Source organism: Triticum aestivum, chromosome 3B, assembly GCF_018294505.1.
Source record: "Triticum aestivum cultivar Chinese Spring chromosome 3B, IWGSC CS RefSeq v2.1, whole genome shotgun sequence".
NCBI lineage: Eukaryota > Viridiplantae > Streptophyta > Magnoliopsida > Poales > Poaceae > Triticum > Triticum aestivum.
The window spans coordinates 252,811,327-252,825,766 of NC_057801.1; the positions used below are offsets into that span (position 1 = coordinate 252,811,327).

At 43.8% G+C, this 14,440-nt stretch overlaps 1 protein-coding gene and 2 long non-coding RNA genes across 3 annotated transcripts; 2 read left to right on the plus strand and 1 right to left on the minus strand.

Moving 5' to 3' along the window:
• The first annotated feature begins 2,241 nt into the window (after positions 1 to 2,241).
• On the plus strand, positions 2,242 to 5,574 carry LOC123069582 (uncharacterized). The gene is made up of 2 exons (XR_006432651.1): positions 2,242 to 3,253; positions 4,986 to 5,574. It is a non-coding gene; the product is annotated as an uncharacterized lncRNA (long non-coding RNA).
• LOC123069580 (protein HOTHEAD) lies at positions 3,558 to 9,648 on the minus strand. Its single transcript, XM_044492462.1, has 6 exons — positions 9,422 to 9,648; positions 8,493 to 8,847; positions 7,085 to 7,398; positions 5,011 to 5,399; positions 3,884 to 4,455; positions 3,558 to 3,793 (listed from the first exon to the last, which is right to left on the minus strand). The coding sequence occupies exons 1-6, from the start codon at positions 9,489 to 9,491 to the stop codon at positions 3,739 to 3,741; spliced, it is 1,755 nt and encodes a 584-aa protein (XP_044348397.1). The 5' UTR covers positions 9,492 to 9,648; the 3' UTR covers positions 3,558 to 3,738.
• Positions 9,649 to 11,761: 2,113 nt separating this feature from the next.
• Positions 11,762 to 13,999, plus strand: LOC123069581 (uncharacterized). Its single transcript, XR_006432650.1, has 3 exons — positions 11,762 to 13,147; positions 13,224 to 13,358; positions 13,580 to 13,999. It is a non-coding gene; the product is annotated as an uncharacterized lncRNA (long non-coding RNA).
• Positions 14,000 to 14,440: the final 441 nt, after the last annotated feature.

Below are 14,440 nucleotides of genomic sequence, written 5' to 3' on the forward strand. Positions count from 1 at the left end.
GGGCGGCCGGCCAGGAGGAGGCGCGCCAGGGAGGAGTCCTACTCCCACCGGGAGTAGGACTCCCTCCTTTCCTTGTCCAAGTAGGAGAGGGGGAAGGAAGGGGAGAGAGGAGAGAAGGAAAGGGGGGCGCCACCCCCTCCTTGTCCTATTCGGACTAGAGGGTGAGGGGGCCTGCGGCCTACCTTGGCCGCCCCTCCTCTGCTCCACTTTGGGCCCATGAGGCCCATCAACCCCCCGGGGGGTTCCGGTAACCCCCTAGTACTCCGGTATACATCCGATAACCCCCGAAACTATTCCGGTGTCCGAATATAGTCGTCCAATATATCAATCTTCATGTATCGACCATTTCGAGACTCCTCGTCATGTCCGTGATCACATCCGGGACTCCGATCTATATTCGGTACATCAAAACACATAAACTCATAATATAACCATCATCTAACTTTAAGCGTGCGGACCCTACGGGTTCGAGAACTATGTAGACATGACCGAGACACGTCTCCGGTCAATAACCAATAGCGAAACCTGGATGCTCATATTGGCTCCTACATATTCTACGAAGATCTTTATCGGTTAAACCGCATAACAACATACGTTGTTCCCTTTGTCATCGATATGTTACTTGCCCGAGATTCGATCGTCAGTATCTCAATACATAGTTCAATCTCGTTACCGGCAAGTCTCTTTACTCGTTACGTAATGCATCATCCCGTAACTAACCCATTAGCTACATTGCTTGCAAGGCTTGTAGTGATGTGCATTACCGAGAGGGCCCAGAGATACCTCTCCGACAACCGGAGTGACAAATCCTAATCTCGAAATACGCCAACTCAACATGTACCTTCGGAGACACCTGTAGAGCTCCTTTATAATCACCCAGTTACGTTGTGAAGTTTGGTAGCACACAAAGTGTTCCTCCGGTAAACGGGAGTTGCATAATCTCATAGTTATAGGAACATATATAAGTCATGAAGAAAGCAATAGCAACATACTAAACGATCAAGTGCTAAGCTAACGGAATGAGTCATGTGAATCACATCATTCTTCCAATGATGTGATCCCGTTAATCAAATGAAAACTCATGTCTATGGTTAGGAAACACAACCATCTTTGATCAACGAGCTAGTCAAGTAGAGACATACTAGTGACACTATGTTTGTCTATGTATTCACACATGTATTATGTTTCCGGTTAATACAATTCTAGCATGAATAATAAACATTTATCATGATATAAGAAAAATAAATAATAACTTTATTATTGCCTCTAGGGCATATTTCCTTCACGTTCCCCTTGCCCGCACGAGACAAGATGGGGCTGGCTGAGTGTTAATTACCGATCCGATTGTTCCTCACGTGAGAGCTCCTATTCCTGCCGATTTGACCATTCCCCAACTGGGTCTCACGCGCGTGAATTGTTGGTCGACCCATGAAGCTAGGTTAAACCGGTTGACCATTGATCGGATGATCGTTGATTTAAAGAAAACAAGAACTAAAAAAATAAAAATAATAAACAAAAATAAAAAAGTTCATAAAATGTGAAAGCAACTTTAGAAAACATGAAAAAAGTTTTTATATTTGAAAAGCTCACAAATTCAAAAAAGTTCACAATTTTATGAAAAGTTCACACATTTGGAAAAAATCACGAGAAAAAAGAAAAACTAAACAGAAAAAAAGGAAAAAGGAAAGAAATTTTTCCGATCGAAAGCTTCTAGAAGCTCGAGAAAAGGCACCGATAAAACACGCGAAAACCAAACAGCAACTGCTCATGGATTGGTCGGTCCATTACCATCGACATCCTAATGAAAGATTAGCGCCTACACAGACTGCAAATAGCGCTATAAGCGTCAAATTTCAATGAAGTCTGGCTGGGAGGTGTTTGAGGTTTGTGAAGGCTAAATTTCAATGCAACTCAACTAAGCCCAAAATTGGGCCAAAATCTTCACGTTAAAATTGGGCCAAAATTATGTGTGAGAAAGAAACGCTAGAAGTCTTTGTGTTACCAGAGGTTCGGATCATGCTACAAAGTTTGAAAGAGTTTTTTTTTACTAAAGTTAGTAAGAAAGATCGAAACAGTGATTTTGAAAGCCTTGACGTTATTTGGATGGTGCTACAGTACAAAATCTGAAAGAGTTTTTTTTACTAAAGTTACTAAGAAAGGTGGAAACAGTGATTTTGGCCCCAAAATTGCTCGCCGGGCCTGACTAGGTGGAAATGGAATGCAGGTACACCTCTAGGACAACCGCGGCCGCCGCTTCGAGCAGGAGGTCGGCGTGAAGGAGGAGCGTGGCAAGCGGGAGTTTGGCATCTTCTTTCCTCTGCCCCATCGCACCACCGTGGTTGCGCCGCCCACGTCCAGACGACGGCCCTCTCCTGCCGCTAGATGCCTCCGCTGAGACGACGCTGCCAGAGGCAGCGACCAGCAGCCTCACCGGTGCCCTCGCGCGCGAGCGGACAGGCGCCGGAAGAACTTGGTTCCAGCGCTGCTGCAGATCTCACTCGCGTTGCTGCTCTACATCGGCGTCGACCTCCCCGAGGCGTCGCCGCCGTTTCTGTTCAGACTGTATGTGAAGTGCAGAGTACATTGCTGAACTGAACCCCTAAATTTCTGAAGATTCTGAAGTTTTTGGTAATTGCATGTTCGTTCGGTGTGCGAGGAGGTGGTTTGACGAGCGGGAGACAAGTCACCTGGCCAACTGGGCAAGCACGGCAACACGGAGGAGCTCCCGACGATTCATTTCAGTTGTCCAAGTATTACGGGGTAGAGCTGGAAATACGGGAGCGGTGTGGGTTTTTCTTGCGGGAAAGGGGGACTTGGGCGTGGAAATTGATGCGGCCATTGGATGAAGAACATCATGCGGTAGGGAGAATGGAGAGGGAGCAGCCATGGCGCGTCCTCTTGGCATCGCTCATCCCTCCGTCAAGACGCGTCAATCTGGCGACCTCGACCCCCCATGGCTGTGTACTACAGCCAACTCTGGCTGACCAACTTCCGATGCGCCCCAGGTGTTCGTGGTAATGCTCTAATCACGCCTCGTCAATTGATCAACAAAATTCCGTCTGTAGCTCCGCCACTGCAGCGTGGCTTCGGTGGAGCAATGTGCCAATAAAAATAGGAACCTGTGGCCTGCGCCATAGGCTGTGGTGCCGAACCTTGTTTGCTGCCTTTAGCGTCTCCTTCCTGTCATAGATTTGCTCTGGAACCGCAGTGCGTTCGTCGATTTCGTGGCGCCAAGCTTCATCACGCTGATGAGGTACACACTTCCTTTTTATTTCTAACGACAAATATACACGCTTCCGTTCTCTCAACTGATATGATACGTTCTTGTAGTACTTGACTAGTTGATATGAATTATTAATAATTGGACAATCAAAATCCAGGGCTATCCCCCTGCGTACTTGCCGCTACGTTGTAATCATTTTCTGTAATTCTCAATAGCATGCCACTGTCTGCACATTTGATTCTTAGACTTTGTCTTGTCCAGAGTGTATGGAACTATCATATGAATGCTTTATTTCAGAAGATCCTTTGGGGCAAAAAGGGTGGAAATGTAAAAGTAACATAATATTTTGGTAGGCCATATACATATATTTCCACATGAATGGTAAGAATACAGATGATACAACTGACGCTTCTTTCTTTGATGGTTGTTGATGAATCTCTTCAAAAATTACTATTTACTTTTCTCCTAAGTCACATTCTTACATGGTGAACAAGATAATAATGTCCAAGTATCTATTATACTCCAGCCGCTCGTCCTAACCTTTCCCTTAAGATCTTCACTCCCATGTATCTGCATGTCAAACGCGGGAAAGAAAGATCAAACCCTGGAGTTGAAATGAATTTACCAAAATGCAAACTATATCATATTTCTGTGTTGTACCTGCCCATCATCATGACTGTGGCTTGTGGGTTTGTTCCTGGCGACCTGGATAGGGTTGATCCGTCAATCACCCGGAGGCCTGAGGTCCCAATCACTTTGTACTGCTGGTCAACCACCTTGCCTACATGGCATCCACCATGGTAATGCCAGATGGTGACCACTGTATCCCTGCAAAACTGCTCCAAGGATGTGCTGTCATTTGTATGCTTCGGTATCAGGTTTATGTTAGCTGCTACACTCATGTTGAGCAGTTTTTCCATTGAATATCCACCTTCTTTGGGAGTGAAATTAGAGAAAGTGTTTGTACTAATTATTTTCTCTATGGTCTTGATCCCGTAAACACATCGTCTCAGATCCTGTGGATGTTTGAAGTAGTTGAAGGTGACGATAGGATTGCTGTTGGGATCAGTGTCCACAAGAACTAGATTGCCAGTAGACAGTGGGCCATCAATCTTCGAAAGAATGAACCCTCCATGGAATACTTCTTTGGGCAGGCTCTTTTTGTTACGTACATACTTATGGACTGCTTCTAAACTTCTTTCCTTTGGAGGAATTGTCGACAACTGCCCAATCTGCATTAGAATGCCAAAATGTCATAAGCATGAAAACTGTCATGGTTCTAAAAAGGGAAGTGGACATATGCTTAAGTTTTTCTGAGACACTTCACTCTGATTGTACAATTGAACTTTCAACAATAACTTTGAAAGATAACTCTAGTTTATAACATTGATGATAAGGAATTCAGTAATTTTTATCATGTGATACGAATAGGAATGTAGGTAGTTGCGAATGAGTGTAGCAGCTGCATAATTTGATTCTTACCTACATGTTAGTATATATTTCTGATTTGTCTATATGCTTATCTTGGGTACCTGCAAACTAAAGCTTAACAGATAAAGCTTGGGAAGTTGGCTCCAAAGAGCCCATTTTAGGGTGCATATTTTTTTAGATTGCTCGTGCAAGATGCATTGTTTTGCGCAAAAGCTTTTGTGATGCACCATGATACTTTTGTAAACTGAAATGCACTACCATCATACTTTCATGAACTGAAATGCACCATGATACTTGTAAACTGTAATTAAGTCCTTGAATTTTATTTCAGGTAACAATCATGATTGATGACAAACCTCAGCAGACATGATTCCATGGTGGCAGTGAATGCTGTCCCCTGTCTGGCCGAAACCGCTGCTGGCTTCGATAAACACACCATCATCAGTTATTCCAACAGTCTCAATAAGAGACTGCTTTGGGGGATCCTTGGTGGGTATAAATACGGAGCTCAATGGGTTGTCTGACATCCCTTTACCCACGTGTTCGTTGTGAAGAACTATAGAAATGTTATGCTTCTTAAGTTCACTCCTTGGTCCAATGCCGCTGATCAACAACAGCTGGGGGCTTCCAATTGCGCCGGCAGAGACAATAATCTCACTGCCTCTCTTTTGGCTAAGAAAGGCTTGATGCTGCCCACCATTCTCATCCTTGAATTGAACCCCAATAGCACTCTGTTTCTGATGTCCTGTGCAAGAGATGAGGTTACTATAACAAAATGATTGTGCAGCAAGTACCTACTGTTTTTGTTTGAAGTATGTGTTTTCCTAGCTTCCTTCTTGTGGAAGTGAGTGAATTGCAAAAAACATCGACATTGAAGACTAGGGTTGCAGGAACCACAGTTCTACAGTTTTGTGCCAAAATCACTAATTCCGAGTCTAATTTTTTGCAAAAAACAGTAGTCACCTGATTCACTCGTTTTAATCACGATTATGACTGATGGGTCCCGCCGAAAAGGGTGATGTGGCGCGACATAACGGATTGCAATTAGACAGAATATAAGGGACTACATTGCAAAAGGGCATATGAGGATAAGGTCATTTATTCATTATAAAAAAAGTAGAGGATAAGGTTCCAGCGCTGCTCGCTCGTGCCTGGCCGCCTGGACACCGGCGCCGCTGCTCGCTCATGCGCGGCCGGCGCGTCTGCTGCTCACTCCGGTGCCGCCGCCACTGCTCTCTCCCGCCTGCGCCACCGCTGCTGCTCTCTCGCGCCCGCGCCGCTGCTCGCTCGCGCCTGGTCGCCTGCGCCACTTCTGCTGCTCACTCTGGCGCCGCTGCTACTCGTCGTCGTTGATGCTCGGCGGCCGGCACCGCCTCTGTTGCTCGCTCCCGTCCCCGCCCCTCCCCCTGCTCTACCTCCCTCGCGCCCCTCCCCATCTTTCCCTCGCGCCTCCACAGCCAAGGCTCCGACCAATAGCCCGGCCGAGCTTCGCAGCCGCCCTTGTCGCCGGCGATCCCAACCCCTCTGCTCCAGTCGACCGGCGACGCCGCCCCAACCCTTGCCTACGGCGAGGACCCCAGCCACCCAGCAAGCTAGCAGTGCAGCCGCCTGCTTGATCCTCAACCCAGACGCCACCTCCTCCATTCGTGGCCGTCCCACCGCCGCCCGATGCGGACGCGGCACCGCCGACCGAAGGACAGACGCGGCCCTCTTCCCCCTCCGGGCGACGCTCTGGTGTCCGTACCTCGCCGGCGCGAGAACCCATGAACGCCGTGTCCTGCTGCAGTTTTTGATTTGGCAGGACCCGATTGCGTTTTTATTTTTGCCCCAAGGGTGTCTATGTAAATGTCGATAAACCTGTCTAATGCCGTTTGTGCAGAACCGTTATGCCACATCAGCTTTTGCGGGTTCCACTTGTCATAATTGTCATCAAATGGGTCAAAACCGACAACTAGTGTTTTTTGCAAAAAATTAGCCTTGGAATTAGTGGTTTTGGGCACAAAACTGTAGAACTGTGGTTCCTGCAACCCTAGCCTTCAATGTCGATGTCTTTTGCAATTCACTCTGTGGAAGTGGATACAGATTATGGAGGAAATTGTATGTCCGGTGCAAAATTATTGACCAAAACCAACTACATTCAGCCATAAGCAAAATTATTGACAAAAACAGTCATCATATTAAAGGCGCATATGCTCATCATGCTTTATAAGTGGACGCCGTGGACTCGTGGGTTTGAATCCTCAAAACACCATTTTCTGTTCAGTTTCCTTTTTCTACAAATAAGTTAAATTTGTCCTAAATTTTGTGAAACAATTTCCTGAAATTTCTGAGATCTCCAGCTACCAGATTTCTCACTGGGTGCTTTGTTCTTTTCTACAATGGAACTTTTTTGTGATTATAAGAGCTACTACTTGGATTATTACCGCTTACCATGTCTCGTTTTGAAAATTACTTTGTTCACACTAGCATGAAGCAGCACTCTGAGGTTGTCAGGATTTGCAGCAGCTAGGAGGTCAGCAGCAGTGTGCCGGTACCCTGCCTCATCAAAGATGGTTCCCCCAACTTTGGTTCCAAAGAGATGGTCATAGGTATATCCATTGTAAGGCGATACCCCTGCTTCAAGCAGCCCATCACGAAGGGCAGCTTGCCAAGGTGCAATCTTTGGCCAATAAACAATCCTCTCTTCGACCCAGGGGTAGGACTGATTCACCAACTCTTCATCCCATCCTGCATCCTTCACAAATCTGCATGGACAAGCGCATGATAATTGGTTACAAACTTATAAGGCCTCACTAATACTAATGTTTGACATGATAGGTTCGGTCCAATAGGCACAGTTGCTCGTCTTGTTGAAACCAGATTTTATGCTATCTTATAGTTATAGCTGGCCGTATGCTTATGCGAGCAATTTTCTTCTTATATTCTTAAGGTTGCTGTAATAACTGGCATATATTTTTCTAGTTTGACACTGCAGATGTTTCAAAAAACTCAGATACTGCAATGGTTAATGAATTCTGCCATGACATTCTAAGCCTTTCAGGACTTACGGCAAACCTTAGTCGAATTTGGCTATTTGGTTATTCATCATTCTGTGTTACCAAATCAAACAAAAATGTATTAGTGATCTTTTGCAATTTTTCTTCGATGCTCATTTTCAGTCCTTCACCACTCCATAGTATGCATTGGTGTGCAGCTATATAAACTCCAATAAGAAAGTCAGATAGCCTTACTGGCTTTCCTCCAAATCTAATTACTCCTCTGCTAGCTATAATGTTGTTGAGGAACCATTAATGCGTCTGATATATGTCCTGCAACTGCAAAATCAATTCTACCACTATGATATTCAACTAGAAGCTATAAAAAATCCATGTGAAAAAACATGTGACAAATCTCCAGTTAAAGCGTAAGGTATTTCAAGACCAGGTACAGTTATGGGGCTGAAAAGGTTTTGTATCACTAACTTTTATGGCTACCTCTAAGATCGTTGGCTTCTCCCATCAGCCATTTTGTTGACTCTTTAGTGTTGAGACTGGTCTAATCTTTGCTTAAGACAGAAGATATGAACACTGCTTTGTGAATGTGACATACTAACACACCTACAGTGGGGCTTCAGATTGAATAGCTGTGAAATATCCTGGTATATCTGATCAACCATGCTGAACCACTTAATTCTTCTTGTGATAGTAAGATCAAACAGGATTAGTCCCATCTTTTGATATCGATGTTTCCTATTCAGGTTATGAAATAACTACTTATTTTAACTTCCGCTTAAGTTTATTTGCACAGTAAATGGATCTTAAGTTAGGTTAGATAGCTGAAAACATGACACATTGCGTACCTTCGGTTGGCTCGGCTGTAGAAGCCGGCATTTATACATGTTCCACCACCTAGAACCTTTGCTCGGGAATTGATGACACCATCAGTGGAGATGAATCCCTGAGATGGGGAATTCTTCGATTCATCGGTCAAGCAAATGTGGAAGTTCTCAAGGTATGAGATGTTGCGGTTGCCATATGGAGATCCACCTCTCTCAAGCAACAGCACCTTGTACTTTTTCGACAGCGTTGCTGCCAATGGGCATCCGGCCGTGCCCCCGCCGACAATGATGTAGTCATATGCTTCATGCTGGATTTTGGAGAAACTGCTTGCCTTCCGGAGGGGAGGGAGATCTGGTGTGGCGGAATGGTTTCTTCCTGCAAGTTTAAGTGTTTGATATTATTGCCTGGAGCTGCTTGGTTTCAGGTTAATACTATTTCAGTCAGTTTTCTTCTTCTATCTTGATATCTATGAGGATGTCTCAACCTGGTTATGCTAAACTCTTCCTCTTTTTCATCAGGTTTCTTCTGGTTATAAATAGTTCTACAGGTTGCGAAAAGAAGGTACATCTTTTCCAGATTCCACACCTTGTTTTTCCATCCTTTTACTTGGAAATGACACTTTCTTATGTATTACATGCCAAGCATTCTTACAACGACAGAGTGCCACTTTAGGACTAAGTAAACAATATCAAAATCATAATGAAGGATAATTAGAAATAGATGACAACAAATGTAGCTAAAATATCTAAATAAAGACCCATGTTCCTAAGCCAGTTCAAAATCTCTGGATAATAGCCATGGTGGGTATAACAAGCTGATCGGCAGAAACAAAGAAAGCAAACATCGATGGATCAAACTCCAACTCTGAACCATTGAGCTTTTTTCTATGGGAGACGACTCACCGTGCAGTTTTCAGAAGCATAGATAAGCTCAAGCAGATGGAATGTACCTTGAGATAATCTGATGAAGCAGAGGAACGCCAAGATCTTGAAGAACACCCTTCCGCTGATCAAACCCATTGAAACCAAAGAGCTCCCCTTGTTTTGTTCTCTTTCGCCCTTTCTTTTTCACCTCTGACTCTGCGTACTTGCCTTCTGTCTGGTGCTCTCTGGTTTCTCCACCTCGCAACCTTGCCCAATGCATTTCACTCGTTTATGTAGACAGTAGCAGCACCGTGGAATTGAGAGAGCTATTGTGTACATTCATTCAAGGGCGCTCACCCACACCATTAATTGACATTCAATGCAGTGCAGCACTGTCCAGTAGTACTACAAGTCAGATTTATGGACTTCCTCATCAGCCAACCAACCACAACGAAACTGCTGTGAATATTTTACCCACCGCCCTGATTTACATGCATATCTCCCTCACTTCTTTCAAACTCAGTGACGTTTTTATTTCATTTTCGGTGACTATAGGCAGATTTTGAAGAATGTCCACTTTTCAAACCTGAGCTATTGTAGAAGTTCATTTTTCAACCTTTAACTCTGAAACTGGTTGGTTGTTTTCAACTTTGATCTCTTGAAAAAGTTCACCTAACCCCCTTGGCCCTATCGCAGATGATTTTGTGCTAACAGGTACAACTCGTGACATCAACGAACATCAATTTTACACGCCAGCACTGCGATGTTAGCAGTCTAATTAAAACTTCTACAAAAATCGAGAAATCAAGAACCTGGCTTGGCTGGGAAGAGAAGTGAAGGGTTCGGAACGCAAATTGCGTTTTAATACGTCTCACTATTCTAATTTTTTAGAAGAAATGGCCTTAATTATTTCTTTTATACGGGGTTAATAAATATTAACCAAATTTAATTTAAGAAATGAGAGAATTCAGAATAGCTATGAGAAAGACTAGTCCAATCCATAATGATGTACCAGAAAATACAACATTTTTATTATTTAGTAGTACAGTACAGATTAGCGAGGGAGCATACTTTTTTCCTAATTTAAATGAGTAAAGTTCACAAAATTACAAGTTTAATGTACAAACTATCACATCTGACTAAGTTTAAGCAACATATTATCGCATCTGTAGTTTTGGGATACACTTTGGTTCTTATAGTTTTGTGAAATTGATTCTTAAATAGATAGTTTCGTGATATATTTAATACTAATTAGGTTACTTTGTTTCTTAAAATGTACTGTAGTTCTGTGAGAGACTTCTTTAGGAAAATTTCTGTGATATACGTGCTCCCTAAGTCTGTAGTTTTGTGAGATTGATCCTCAAATCCGTACTTCTGGGATAGGTCTTCACATTATTTTTTCGACAAACAGACCGGGGCACCCCTTTCAATTAGAAGACATGCAATTTGTGAAATTTACTCAATTTAAATACACAGATAGGTTGCTTTATCTATAAAGCGGGGCGAAAGCCTATTTCGATTATGTGTATCTTTATAGTCTGAGTAGGCCATTGACCATTTTGAATAAAACTGAACATTGTAGACAATTTCTGATACAGTTAAGAGTCCTCGTTCACCTAGACTTTATTCTTAATAAACCAGCCCCCTTCAGTCGAATCCTGTTCCAAGAAGACTAGATTTCTTTCTTGTTTCTTTGAGGGTAAGAAGACTATATTTCTTAATTCTATTCTGTACTCCCGTCTGCCCAGAGGTGTTGCTTTCAAGAAAGAGAAGGGCTGAGGAGGGTGTAGAAAAGACGCTGTTTAAGATGACAAACCACTATCTGGCCTGATATTGACAAGATACATGATACTCTATTGCCATTCGTTCAGAAAATGGTTTTGTAACACCAATGTGTCTGTCATTGAATGGTCTTGCTCAGTTGGTTAGCAAGTTTGAGGTTAGCATCATCGTACTCTAGATTACATAGGAATTGTCAGTGATAGGTATGGATGGTACTCTAGATTACACAGAACTGTCAGTGATACGTATGGATGTCTAGTACTATCCAGTCGGTAAGTATATACCAACTACTAACTATAACAATTTAATTACTTCACAATTAACCAATAAATATTTACTACCTAAAGAAAAAACAGAAAAAAAAATGGTGAACAAAATGGCAGCTGGTTGTTGCCGGCCGTTGGTGGAGGAGGCCATCCAGGGCACCGGAGTTCGCCGTTGGAGAGGAGCGGGGCAGCCGGCATTGGCAGACAGCCGGGCCGAGGTGGCAGCGGTGGGGAGGACGAGGTGGCGGCGGCTATAGCTAGGTCACAGCCGAGCCTGCCTCACACTAGTTTGTACTCCCTCCGTTCCAAAATAGATGACTCAACTTTATACTAATTTTAGTACAAAGTTGAGTCATCTATTTTGGAACGGAGGGAGTACTTTATAACACGCGGGAGACGAAGGGTCAGGGCTTTCTCGAGTTCTTTTGTCAAGGACTCGGAAAGCTGTCTACGTGGTGATTTAAGAAAAACTGTAAATGTCTGACGGAGATTATGCCGAGTCCCATTTTACAGGCGCTCAGCAAAAGCGGTTCACTGTGACGGAGCAGATGCCAGCTACCGCGATCACCACGTGGCGCCAGATTTGCTGGGTGCCTTCAATCCAGCACAACTTGACATAGGTCATATATAAGCCAAGTTTATTTTGCTTGCCAAGTCCTTATTGTCCGGCTCTCGTCAACGGCAAGTCTTTGCCGAGTTCGAACTGTTACCGAGATCTGTACTCAGCTTACATAGTCATTACCAAGAGCCCGTGTTGGGGAACTCGGCGAAACGGTAAGCACTCGACACAGAGGGATTTTCCAGTAGTGTATGGACATGTCATTTACATAGGCATTTCGACAACGCCCGACTCACTTTAGCCAACCTCCTTGACAATATCCAGTCGAAGTTAGGCTAGGGGCAATGGCGGGTGGGAGGGCTGGGGTCGCTACCAGTTGAGACGGTGCCTATTAGTGGCATCCTATTGTGATTCTGGGTGTCTTTCATCTTTGAGTTTGTACAAACTCTTCTTTCTATCAATGCTTCAAGACGCAAGGCTCTGCATTTTGTCCAAAGAAAAAAAGGCATGGACGTCTAGTACTGGTCAAAATTCTTGATGTCAACTTGACAGTACAATGTACTAAAAGAAAGAACTGTAATTGGACGTCCAAATCATCTTTGAAACAATGTTGAGCAATGAAGGTACAGCATTTATGCCCATCACATCAGCTACCAAAATGGTATAATGGATACGCTGCAACAAGTTGACAACTGAAACGTTAGGAATAATCCCAAGCATTACATCTAATCTACCTCATGTGTAAACACTTGTTCGTGTTGTTTTCATTTCACCCTTTTCAGCCATGATGATGTGCCAGGGTCCTGGGTGAAGACCCTTCTCCGCCTCGGACTTGGCAGCGGCGACGCTTAGTGCCGTTTACCTCCCGAGGGCGTTGTCATGGAGCTTAGGTGTCCTACGGCGTGTCGTGGTGGTGTTTTTAGGCCTACCTATGTGTTCTTTTCTTAGAAACGTAGGCGTGTGCGTTTATGTTGTCCGGCTATCCTGGAATCTGCTTTGCAAAGGGCTTCCTCACCTTATATCGTTCGGCCGTGTATTTTGATTTGTGCTTTATCTATAAAGTGGGGTAAGAGCACATGCTTCGAGAAAATGATGATCCATGTGTAATTCTTAAAAAACTGTCTGCACACCAAGAATGGCGTCGCCTCCTTTTAAGGCTTCTATTGTTGGACAGGGACCTCCTGAGAGCCAATGAGATCTGCTCGGTAAGATCGAAAATCAGTCCTGCCAGGAAACTATCATGAACTACGTACTTACCAATGATGATCATTCTGTTCGTAGTGTAATGGTCCATCAACTTGCCTCCAGCGCGCACATAGAAGACCAGCGGTATTGCAACGCAAATCCTTAAATGAGAAGGGAGAAGGCCACATGGTGCGGGCCTCTGGGGCAGCATACCATGACTGCATGACGGAGGTTCTGAAGTGTTTTATTTTAACAGTAGAATTGTTTCTTGCTTGCTGATCTCAAGTGTTAAGTCAAAAACTCAAAACAGAGAATATGAGACAAAATTAATCACATTGCAGCTGTTTTATACTATGTGAAATCTGTCTGATCATATGATTAACAAGTTTAGTGTCAAGTAAAACACATTGATGATAGAATGATACCAGTATCTTCCTTTTGTGGTCTTTCAGATAACTACTAGGATAAACTAAGAAAATGTACGTCTGAATGCAAGAGCTCAGAGCGAACCTAGATGGTGCACTTATTACATGTACATGGAGCGCCAACTGGCAACATGTTTGAGTGGTCACAGCAAAGGACTTGTGTGGCACCTGCAAATTGAGCACATGATGGCTGTCTTGTCTTGCTAGGTTGTCCGTCATTGAAGAAAGCAATTCGGTTATGAGATGATTACCCAGAAACCAGTGAACTGGACTGTGCACCAGAGCTGATGGAAGCGTCTTAACATCCTCTACGGATGCTTATGTTTTTTCTTCTTTTTCTTTAGATGACACATTGCTTGTGTTAATACGGTGGTGGTATCAGTGAGCTATGCACCAAACAGACAACATGAGAGGACAGAAATAGTGAAATAATCGATGTGGTTGAGCTGGGCCTGCTGGCGTTCATTTATGGTAGCAACTCGCCAGCAAATCATTTAGGCCACACAGTGGATTTTGAGATCATACTGGTGATTATGTGGCCGGAGATCTGATTCATGGGCTTCTCACAACAGTGAGCGCTTCTGTAGCCCTATAGTTTCCTTGGGCGTTTTATGTGGCCTCATCAACCGAATTACTGGAGCAACGACTTGTTTTTCTGAAGGTTTTTTTCGAAAAGGGGGTTTACTCCAGCCTCTGCATCATTCTGATGCATACGGCCAATATTATTAATAAAAAAAGATCCAGCAACAATCTCCAAGTCTCGCAGAAGGAAGTAAACAAATGCTCACAAGAGCGAAACAAAAAAAGGCCAAGCCACAACCGACTGGCAAAAAAATATAGGAGCACTATATGCCTATCCTATTACATGACCGCCATCCAAACCGGTTA

Excerpts from the sequence above, each read along its gene's own strand:
- LOC123069580 (XM_044492462.1), bottom strand. The coding sequence starts at position 9,491 with ATGGGTTTGATCAGCGGAAGGGTGTTCTTCAAGATCTTGGCGTTCCTC. Across the intron at positions 8,848-9,421 it reads CTTCATCAGATTATCTCAAG|GAAGAAACCATTCCGCCACA; the intron begins GTACATTCCATC and ends TTAAACTTGCAG. Across the intron at positions 4,456-5,010 it reads ATGGAATCATGTCTGCTGAG|ATTGGGCAGTTGTCGACAAT; the intron begins GTTTGTCATCAA and ends ATTCTAATGCAG.